The 11257-nt window shown below is 38.4% G+C and overlaps 1 protein-coding gene and 1 long non-coding RNA gene across 2 annotated transcripts; one reads left to right on the forward strand and one right to left on the reverse strand.

Annotated features, from left to right (window-relative positions):
- Window positions 1–301: 301 nt before the first annotated feature.
- LOC140814658 (outer envelope pore protein 16-2, chloroplastic-like) lies at window positions 302–4762 on the reverse strand. Its single transcript, XM_073173706.1, has 7 exons — window positions 4516–4762; window positions 4300–4351; window positions 4014–4094; window positions 1546–1577; window positions 1264–1297; window positions 657–724; window positions 302–573 (listed from the first exon to the last, which is right to left on the reverse strand). Exons 1-7 carry the CDS (start codon window positions 4642–4644, stop codon window positions 430–432), a joined length of 540 nt encoding a protein of 179 aa, XP_073029807.1. The 5' UTR covers window positions 4645–4762; the 3' UTR covers window positions 302–429.
- Window positions 1304–2968, forward strand: LOC140814659 (uncharacterized). The gene is made up of 2 exons (XR_012114138.1): window positions 1304–1617; window positions 2170–2968. It is a non-coding gene; the product is annotated as an uncharacterized lncRNA (long non-coding RNA).
- Window positions 4763–11257: the final 6495 nt, after the last annotated feature.

Below are 11257 nucleotides of genomic sequence, written 5' to 3' on the forward strand. Positions count from 1 at the left end.
AATTTGATAAATTCACCTCGTAAACTTTATAGTTCACCGAGAGACCTCATTTCATAAATTTATATTTTCACCAACAGATACATAATTCCAAAAATTACTTAAATATGAAAAATACTTTCAAAAATTAAATGTCTGCATAGGAAAAGTACAAAAGAAATTTGTGCTCTCAAGGGCAACTTAAAGCCGATGAAAAGTAAAATGAAAACAAATTAAATTAGCTCGGTACCATTCTCGTCATTATTATTCTGTGTTAAGTTATTGGGTGAATTCTGCATTGGTAAAATGTGCACAAACCAACGAATGAAGGCCAAATACAAATCAAATTAGAGTAAGTTGTGACATTGTGACGAGAGTTGGTTGCCAAAGCAACTGATACTTTGTTCATAGAATGTAAGCAAAGAGCAGCAAATGTGTTATTACAACCAGAAACTAGAATATCCCTGTTAGAAGATTGGCTGCCGTCGAGATGGCAGCTCCTGTTATGGCACACTGCACTACCTGCTCGTGCGAGTGCTCGCCTGTGGTTAGAGCCAGCACCGCTCCCGTGACTGCCCCCGCCATCAAACTGTTTTTCTGAACCATAAAAACCATCCATAGTACAGAGCGATGATTCTAGTTATGGGAAAGGAAACTAGAGAAACAAACGAAATTATTACCCAATCATGAACTCCCCTAGCCTCCTTCAACCCATAAGTGACACCAGAATACATCCCTGCTGCTAAACCTGCACCATTTGGTCACATGTACAACATTAGCTATACATCGTTAGCTCTACGGCCGCTGACCTAAGTTCCTCAGATAATGACTAGTAATTCCATGGGTTTAAAGTATTCAAATGTCAGTGACTGCTTTGGTAGTAATTAACAGAGTGAATTGTGATTCCAAAATAAGACATTCGTGATCAATAGTAGAATTTTATAATCAAGCACATATCTAAGCTTATGAACTTATTATCCTATATCAGAATAAGTTGATAGCATGCCCTTTGTTACATCCCCATGTCCCCACACGAAAAAGGTAAAGAGAGGGATGGGGTTTCTCTCCCATTTGGTATATTAGGCCGAAGGGGGAGGCTCGCATGACGGGCTATTAGCGCACGATTCCTTTTGCAGCTATCATCGGTTATTTCAAATTCGATCCTCAGCTTTTGAATTACAACACTTTAAACCGGATAAGCACAAGGAAATGTACAGCATCTCGTTCGACCATAAAAAATAGCCACTTAGGACACTAAAAACACATGGGCTTAATCAGCAGGCTTACCCCATTGCATAGATTCTATGCCTGTGTTCTTCACCTGAAATTTCAGCACCATGACAAAACATTAAATCACAAAGAAATAAAAATATATTAAGCATTTATAATGAACTCCATTAATCTGAAACAAGAAACTCTTTACTCATCCAACTTGCTCGTGTTCACGCGATCCACGGAGAATAATATATGCCGAACTAGAAATATAGTTTACCTAGATTGGCCTTTTACTCTGAAGACATCCATCCAAATATATAAAGACAGTTATGAAAACAAGCTACTTCAACTTACCAAGGCCTCAACCGACTTTCGGTTACTTTCTCCTGCAAACACAGTCAAACACAAACATGAATAGCATAAGCAGTGTTTTTATAACCGGACCGTTAATCGAACCGGTCAAGCCTTAAAAAATGGTTCAACCGGTTCAACCGGTTCCACCGAACGGTCGAACCGGATAAATAAAATTAATATTTTATTTATTTTATATAATAAATAAAATAGTAAAATATTGATTATTTATGTTTTTATAATTTTTACTTAATTTTTAAGATGAAAATTACAACAAATATCCAAATAAACATCACTTTTCAAATTCAAAAATCCAAATTACACCTAACATGTAACCACAACTTGCGACGGTTTTATAAAAAACGTCGCTATTTGCGACGGTTTTGTAACAACGGTTTTTAAAAAACCGTCGCTATAAACCGTCGCTAATTCGGGTTTTTACTTATCTCCGGTTTAACCGGGTTTAACCGGTTTGTTCCGGTTTTTCCGGTTTAACCGGTTTTTAACCGGTTTTTTCCGGTTAAACCTGTTTTCCGGGTTTTTACTTATCTCCGGACCGGCCGGGGGGGCCGGTTCGCAGTCGAACCGGCCCGCAGACCGGTCCGATCCGATTTGGAGAACATTGAGCATAAGTATAAGCCAAGAAATCCAATCTACCGTATGAAAGTATTATATTCAATCAAAAGGAATGCTAAACAAATTTGTAGCCTAACTTCTAAAACCTCATGCATTATATTCAATCAAAGGAATGCTAAACAAATTTGTAGCCTAACTTCTAAAACATTGTGGCATCCCCGAGAACTCAAGCCTGCCTCGGATATGTTATATCAGTAAGGTTGATTTTCACAAAATCTCGATCGTGCCCACGACAAGGTCACATAATAACTAATCATGCAGCACCAAACCAAACACAAATTCCAATATTTTCAGCTCAGTAACCAGTAGAGAATTAAAAAAGAAGTATCACCATGCCCTTGTACTTCTTCTGAATGGCAATTTAACTCACTGTGTTTTTACAATAACTGAGAGCACGTTTGCATTTGAAATGATTTTAACTTATTTCTGAATTCCATTGACTTCACATTCTTCAATCGTTGTTCATAACTAATATCAGTCATGTTAATGGATTCCAAATCCAACAAAAATAGACTATTTTAAACATTTCGTTTTAATCAAGTCAACCATTTAAATCAATCCATTCAAAGGCAACCCAACTTCAATGGCTCAAGGCTTGTGCAGCGGAACAAAATCTCAGTTATTCCTTCCCAAAGAAAATTATTTACTGATTTATATTTGGTAGTATACTACATGATTCTTCATAACCCTTGAACATTTATACATAATCCTTGGATGGGAGACTTCTCATCTGACAAGACAAATATCACAACAGTTGACCACTAGAATGGATTTATTCTTTCCCAACGAGTTATCTTAAAGCAAATCTTCAGAAACATCGGAAACAAAATCACAAAATCTCAATTTGTTTTCTCGTTAGTAAATGAATCGACCTCAACTAAATATATACCCGGAAGACTCACTCCTGTTCTAAAGTTCAATGCATGTAAGTACTTAGAAACCACACATGACCAAGGAAGAAAAAAGAATCATCAGGCGCGGTCGCCGCCATCCTACAAATTTTCTTCTAAAAATATTTTCATGATACCTGTATGATTCTTATATAAAATACTCATGTATATATAATGGAAAAATAATTTACCCCAAAAGCTTTGTGATTTTTTAGTTTCGCACCAATCAGAGTTCCGAAACAATGGATTTCTTGGTTTCGTTTATCAATGTATTCTTCATCCAACAAAATAAAATCAGACATGGTGATTTCATTTTCGTTTCATTTAGACAGAGACCTCTAAACATAATCATTACTTCTCATCCAATTATTCTAAAATTAATTCATTATAATATGATCATAATCCAAGACTTTATGCTATTTAAAAATTCAAGGAACTATTGTTACATAAAGGATTACACGATAGATGGAATTAGTTTAAAATAAAATATCAAATTTACTCCTCTATGTTGTCAACTTTCCATTGCTAAATCAACACTTGTGTGAAATATTTTACAATATTTCTTGAAGTCATTTTACAGAATAATTACCAGTACTTTTGAACACCATATTAGGAAGTTGGAACATCATCTTGTGGTAAAAAACTATAGTGAATAACTGTTGTTATCTGAAATTTATTTAATTAATCAAAAAAATAAGAACATTAGAACAAAAAAATTTACGCTCCGCCCCAACAAAATAGAACTAAAATCCAAAGAAATACAAGCTACTGACTTTCACCCGCCAGTTGACCAAAACCCGAAGATATACTAAATTACCAGACGAATTCGATTATTTCCCTCCCCGAACAACGACAAACATGCATACGTTCTTTCCCAATCAATAAATAACTCTAATACCGCAAACACAGTTCAGATTAAAACAAGTACAGATTGACGTTCCAAACCTCGTAGATCCGGGAAACGGTGTTGCCTTTTGGGAGCCCCAATCTCAGTGCTGCCGCCTGTGGTAGCATCTCCATTCACACCTTATCATTAATCAAAATAAACATTTTCAATTTCTGAAAAAAATTTGCTCCATCAAAACTTGATGACCTTTTCATCAATATAGATAACTTGTTTAATTACAAGTGATTGGAAAAATTGACACCAATATTTTGATTTCAATAACATTTTAGTTTCTTAAAGATTAAGATTTTAATATTTGATTAGTGGGGAAAAAAGTTAACTCACTTTCTACAGCAGTCAAATAAGCTTCCCGAGACACAGCCTGTATTGCTCCAATCTGCCACAGGATCATAAGAACACAAATATCAGAGAAAAGTAAATACAACAAACTCTATAATCACATTATTCTGTCCCGCATTAGATATTAACATCAATATTCACACACACACACACGTGTGTGCGCGCATATATTTGTATGTATGATGTATGTAAAGAACATACCCCAGCAGCTTTGACGAAGCTTTCAGCGATCCGATTGAGCAAAGGGTGGCCAAGATCCAAGAAACCTCCCTTATCGAAGCTCCTCAGCTCATCTAGCAACGACCGAGTCTCCAAGTTACTTCCACTCATCTTCTTTTTTTTCCCCACACTTTTTCGACGAAACCCAAGAAAAATAGTGGGGAAGAAGAGAGATAAAGACGGACTGAGATGGACAGGTGTCCCTCTGTGCTGTATATGCGTCCGTCCGTTGCATTCGGTCTAGTATCGCGAGCTTCGTGGCGGTCTCTGGGGAATGCGGGTTCAGCTACGTGGCGTTTCCGAAGCAACGCACGTGTAGATTTTTTTAAAGTTGTGGTTTGTCATTTTATACACGGCATTAAAACCCCTCTAGGTCGGGTTTTTTTGGGATGCTCTGACTTTTGGTGTAGTATGACACCCATTTTTTAAAGTTGGGCAGATAATTTGTTTGAATTCGATTCGAATAGATATATTTGAGCTTGAGTTTGATTTCGATTTAAAATTTGAAATTTGAAATTTTTTAATTCGAATCTGTTTAGTAAACTTTCAAAATGAGAGTTGGAAAGTTTTTGTGTCTTTGCTACTCGAAATTTTCATGCCCCGACAATATTAAATCAATATCACAACTTCCATTTCTCGTTTTAGGTTATCGAGTTCTGTCAACCATTCCTTCCTTTAATTTTAGGTCGTGCATTTGTTTGAAAAAAAAAAAAAAAAAAAATTGAGTCATAGTTCGGTGACTACTAACGATATCATCTATTAATCATCATCACGGCTAGGTTCTAGATGAGAAGATGGATAACACGTAATTAAAATAGAGAAATTAATATATTTTGATAAGATGACATTGCATGACATTGATCTTTTTATATAATTTGAAACAAACATTAAACAAAATAAAGATAGCTAATTAATTAATATTTTATCTTCTATATCCAGCTATGCCTAATGTGGTAAAACACTTTTAATTACGAAATCAATAAAGTTAGATACAAAACACAAATATCGTCAGTGAAAATTAAATGCTATGTACCGAATAAAAAGGAAAAATGGTTAATGGATACACCGAAAGAAGAAAGCAAGCTGCGATACCCTCAACAAACTAACCCAACAACCACTTGTTGGTCCCACGTGCGGAATTTGAGATAATAAAACCCGAAAATAAAGAATAAACTGGACACCGAGATTTAGGTGGAAAACCCCTAAAAATTATTAGGATAAAAACCACGGGCAAGATGAAAAGAATTCCACTATAATATTTTGTGGTGTACAACTCACTCACTGTGTTTCCAAAGAGAACACACACTCTCTTAATACAGGAGAACAAAACACCTCACAAATATTATAGAACTAAGCACTCAAATGCTTATAAGATGAGAGAAAACTCGAAGAAGGGATGATTTCAGAATGAAGGGGGGAGCTCTATTTATAGAGCCCCTGGACCGTGTAAACAAGGAAATTGCCTAGCAATTTCATCACGCAATTCCACTTCAAATTGCCTACAACCAACCCACGTTTTTAATGCAGGTATTGACTGGTCCCCCCCTTCCATTGCCGACATTTCTCCCACTTGGAGATGTGATTGAAATCAAACACATCTCCACACATCCTTTCAATCTTGCAATTCCCTGCTGCTTACGTTTCTGCTAGGCCACTTGAGGATCTACACCATTCAAACTTATCAGTGTTTACTGGCTTGGTCAGAAAATCAGCTAAGTTATCATTCGTATGGATCTTCTGCATATCCACACTTCCTTCTTCTACTACTTCTCGCACAAAATGAAATTGTACTCCAATGTGTTTCGTCCTGGAATGAAAGGCTGGATTCCTTGCGATGTGCAAGGCACTCTGACTATCACAAAACAAAGGAACATTCTCTTGTTTGTGCCCGATCTCCTCCAATAACCTTTCAATCCATATTGCCTCCTTGCAACCTTGAGTAGCTGCCATGTATTCTGCCTCTGTTGTAGATAACGCCACAACTGTCTGCAGTTTTGAAACCCAGCTTACTGCTCCCCCTGCAAGTGTAAACACATAACCAGTAGTAGATTTCCTCTTATCAGGATCACCTGCATAATCTGAATCGACATAGCCCCTGAGTGTAAAATCTGATCCTCCATAACATAATGCAGCATTCAAGGTACCCTTAATGTATCTAAGGATCCTCTTAACAGTGCTCCAATGCTCTCGTCCAGGATTCGCCATATACCGACTAACTGCTCCCACTGCTTGAGCAATGTCCGGTCTTGTACATATCATGGCGAACATCAAACTTCCCACTGCTGATGCATACGGTACTCGAGACATCTCCATCCTCTCTGCTTCACTGCTAGGACACATCTCGGAGGATAACTTGAAGTTAACAGGAAGAGGGGTCGAAATTGGCTTACTATCTTGCATGTTGAAGCGTTGCAAGACTTTCTTCAAATAATTTCTCTGTGAAAGCCAAATCTTTCTGTTACTTCTGTCTCGGTGAACTTGCATCCCTAGAATCTTGTTTGCTGGTCCCAAGTCCTTCATATCAAATTCCCTAGCCAACTGTGCCTTCAATCCTTGAACCTGATCTTTGTTGGGGCCTGCTACCAACATGTCGTCCACATACAACAGCAAAATGATATAATCATCACCAGACCTCTTGAAATACGTGCAAGGGTCTGCACTCAGTCTGTTGTATCCAAGGCTCATGATATAGGAATCAAATCTCTTGTACCAACACCTCGGCGCCTGTTTGAGACCGTACAGAGATTTCTTCAACCTGCAAACCAAGTTCTCTTTGCCTTTTTCCGCAAAACCTTCTGGCTGGAGCATATAGATTTCTTCTTCAAGATCTCCATGAAGAAACGCCGTTTTTACATCTAGCTGTTCTAGATGTAGGTCAAACACCGCACACAATGCCAACACTACTCTGACTGTTGTAAGCCGAACCACAGGAGAAAATATCTCATTGAAGTCAATACCTTCATTCTGAGCATACCCTTTTACTACCAATCTAGCACGATACCGTTCCACTTGATTATTGCCATCTCGCTTGATCTTATAGACCCATCTGTTACCGATGGCTTTCCTCCCTCGTGGTAGTGTAACAAGATCCCAAGTTTTATTCCTGTCTAATGCCTCCAATTCTTCTTGCATTGCTATCATCCACAAAGATACATCCGAGCTTTGAGTAGCCTCGTGGAAACTCGATGGCTCACCATCTTCTGATAATAGACAATATGCAATGTTGCTTTCAGTGACATAATCTGAAAGCCAACCTGGTGGTCTTCTGTCTCGAGTTGACTGCCTCACATTGGAAACCTCAGACTCAACTTGTACTTGTTCTTCGTGCTCTGGTACTGCTTCACAAGAAACTTGACCTTCGTCTGTCTTATTTTCTACCTGAAAAATAGTAGTTTCTGAATTCTGTGTGCCTTTGTCTCCCTTTACTTTATCTTCCTCGAAGATAACATCCCTGCTGATGACAAGCTTGTGAACAGTAGGATCCCACAAGCGAAACCCCTTTACTCCATCAGCATAACCCAAGAAGATACATTTTCTGGATTTCGAATCCAACTTCGATCTTTCTTGCTCATTGTACAGAACGTACACCGGACTTCCAAATGTATGCAAATGAGAATAATCTGTCGCCTTCCCAGTCCACATCTCCATCGGAGTCTTCAGATCAATCGCCACTGAAGGAGAACGATTGATAATATAACAAGCGGTTTTGACTGCTTCCGCCCAAAATGACTTTTCTAGACCCGCAGTCCTCAACATAGCTCTTGTTCTGTCCAACAAGGTCCTGTTCATCCGCTCCGCCACTCCATTCTGTTGAGGTGTGTAAGCCGTCGTGAACTGTCTTTTGATGCCCTCATGTTGACAAAATGCATCAAACTCGTCACTGATATATTCTCCTCCATTGTCAGTCCTCAAACACTTGATTTTCTTTTCAGAATCAAGTTCAACCCGCGCTTTGAATTCTTTGAAGATCTGGAAAACATCTGATTTCTTCTTGATTAGATACACCCAACATCTCCTAGAAAAATCATCAATGAACGAGACAAAGTATCTCGCTCCTCCTAGGGATACAACCGGTGCTTGCCAAACATCTGAATGAATCAGCTCCAATATGCTTTTGCTCCTGGCAGTAGAAGTGCCAAACTTTAATCTGTGTTGTTTACTGGTAACACAATGCTCACAAAAGGGTAGTGACACTTTTGTAAGTCCCGGCAGCAGCTTCCGTTCTGAGAGAATTTTCAAACCCCGTTCTGACATATGCCCGAGCTTTCTATGCCATAACACTGTTAATTCTTCTCCTGAACCATTTGATGCAACAGCTAGCTCCGCCTCTTTGTGTGTTTCTCCCAAAAGTACATACAGATTTGCAGCAACCTTTTCCGCCTTCATAACCACAAGCGCGCCTTTCACAATTTTCATGATCCCATTCTCGATACGAGTTTTGCACCCGATGTCATCCAATTGCCCCAAGGACAAAAGATTTTTCGTCAGTCCTTTCACATGTCGTACCTCCTGTATGGTGCGAATGGTGCCATCAAACATTTTAATTTTGATAGTACCGACCCCAGCGATTTCCAAGGCATGATCATTTCCCATGAATACAGATCCTCCTGAGACTGGTTCATAATGATCAAACCATTCTCTCCGAGACGTCATATGCCACGTCGCTCCTGAATCCATAATCCACGTGTCACAAAATTTGTGTCTGCCTTCTGCAACTGTTGCTGCTTCGCTGAATAATATTTCACCACTGCCTGAAGTACTGGCCACATTTCCTTGAGAACTCTTCTCGATACTCGTACACTCTTTCTTGAAGTGCCCTTTACCGCCACATTTAAAGCAGTAAATATTTTTCTTCTTACTTCTCGACTTTGATCTACCTCGCCTTTGGCTCCCACTGGAGTCACGGTCCATGAATCTTCCTCTTATCATCGGTAACGCCTCTGCCTGCTTCGAGGATACCAACCTATCTTCCTTATTCTTGCGCCGGCTTTCTTCTCCGAGAACCGCAGTTAAGACATCGTCGAATCTTAGAAAGCCCATAAGAATATTGTTGGTAATGTTGATGATAAGTTGATCATATGAATCCGGTAGACTTTGAAGTAGAAGCTCCGCACGTTCATTTTCCCCTATTTTATGCCCCATGGAAGTGAGTTGGGCAAATAGAGTATTTAGTGTATTGATATGGTCGGTCATCGATGAGGATTCCGCCATCCGAAGAGTATAAAGCCTTCTCTTTAGGAAAATCATATTGTGTAGCGACTTGACCTCGTACATCTTTGTTAGAGTATCCCAGATAACTTTAGCTGTTTTTATCTCAGAGATACTTGACAAAACTTCGTCTGCTATAGCCAAGTGTAAATTGGCAACAGCGTTGTCATTCATCTCATTCCACTTTCCATCATCCGTAATCTCCACCGGTCTATCTCCAATAGCCGCCAAGCAATTCTCCTTTCTTAAAATTGCTTGTATCTTTATTTTCCACAGCATAAAATTGCTTCCGTTGAACTTTGCTATCTCGTACCTTCCCGCCATTACGTCTACAACAATTTTAGTAGACCGGACAAAATAATCTCGCCTTAAATAAAAAATCTCGAAAAATCTTTTCTGATGTGGAAGATCAGTCTAGGCTGCAACCACAGAGCATACTCAGAATCTTAAGAAATTTTAAACCAAGGCTCTGATACCACTTGTTGGTCCCACGTGCGGAATTTGAGATAATAAAACCCGAAAATAAAGAATAAACTGGACACCGAGATTTACGTGGAAAACCCTTAAAAATTATTAGGATAAAAACCACGGGCAAGATGAAAAGAATTCCACTATAATATTTTGTGGTGTACAACTCACTCACTGTGTTTCCAAAGAGAACACACACTCTCTTAATACAGGAGAACAAAACACCTCACAAATATTATAGAACTAAGCACTCAAATGCTTATAAGATGAGAGAAAACTCGAAGAAGGGATGATTTCAGAATGAAGGGGGGAGCTCTATTTATAGAGCCCCTGGACCGTGTAAACAAGGAAATTGCCTAGCAATTTCATCACGCAATTCCACTTCAAATTGCGTACAACCAACCCACGTTTTTAATGCAGGTATTGACTGGTCCCCCCCTTGCATTGCCGACACCACTGCCGCACAAAACAAAGGGTCGTTATTTTTGCTTGAAATTAAAATATGTTTTTGAATGCCCGAAAGACAATCGGCTTGTGCATATTAATTAATAGCAAAAACTTGTGTCAAAAAGTCTCACGGATCGTATTTTGTGAGACGGATATCTTATTTAGGTTATCCAAGAAAAAATATTACTTTTTTATGCTAAGAGTATTACTTTTTATTGTGAATATCGGTAGGATTGACCTGTTTCACAAATAAAGATTCGTGAGACCATCTCACAAAAAACATACTCTTAATTAATATGGCACCTTTAGACATTTATTTGCATATTTGTTATATATTCCACCAACCACATAATTAAATTATTTTAAAAGAAAAAAGTTCCAAATTCAAGACTATCAGGAACTAAATTTTTTTACATGTGTTAGCTCAAATTTTAAACGGGTCCGTAGCAATGGATATAATTGATCTTTCTTTTGTTGCCTGTTTTATGTCATTTTCATCTTAGGCCGAATTGGCTACCACTATATCAATCGGTACGTGCTACGGCTACAAAGGCATATCGATAAAAAAAAAATGGTTTAGCTCTTCTGCTCGCCTATCATA

The sequence above is a fragment of the Primulina eburnea genome, chromosome 15 (genome assembly GCF_022965805.1).
Source record: "Primulina eburnea isolate SZY01 chromosome 15, ASM2296580v1, whole genome shotgun sequence".
NCBI classification, from domain to species: domain Eukaryota; kingdom Viridiplantae; phylum Streptophyta; class Magnoliopsida; order Lamiales; family Gesneriaceae; genus Primulina; species Primulina eburnea.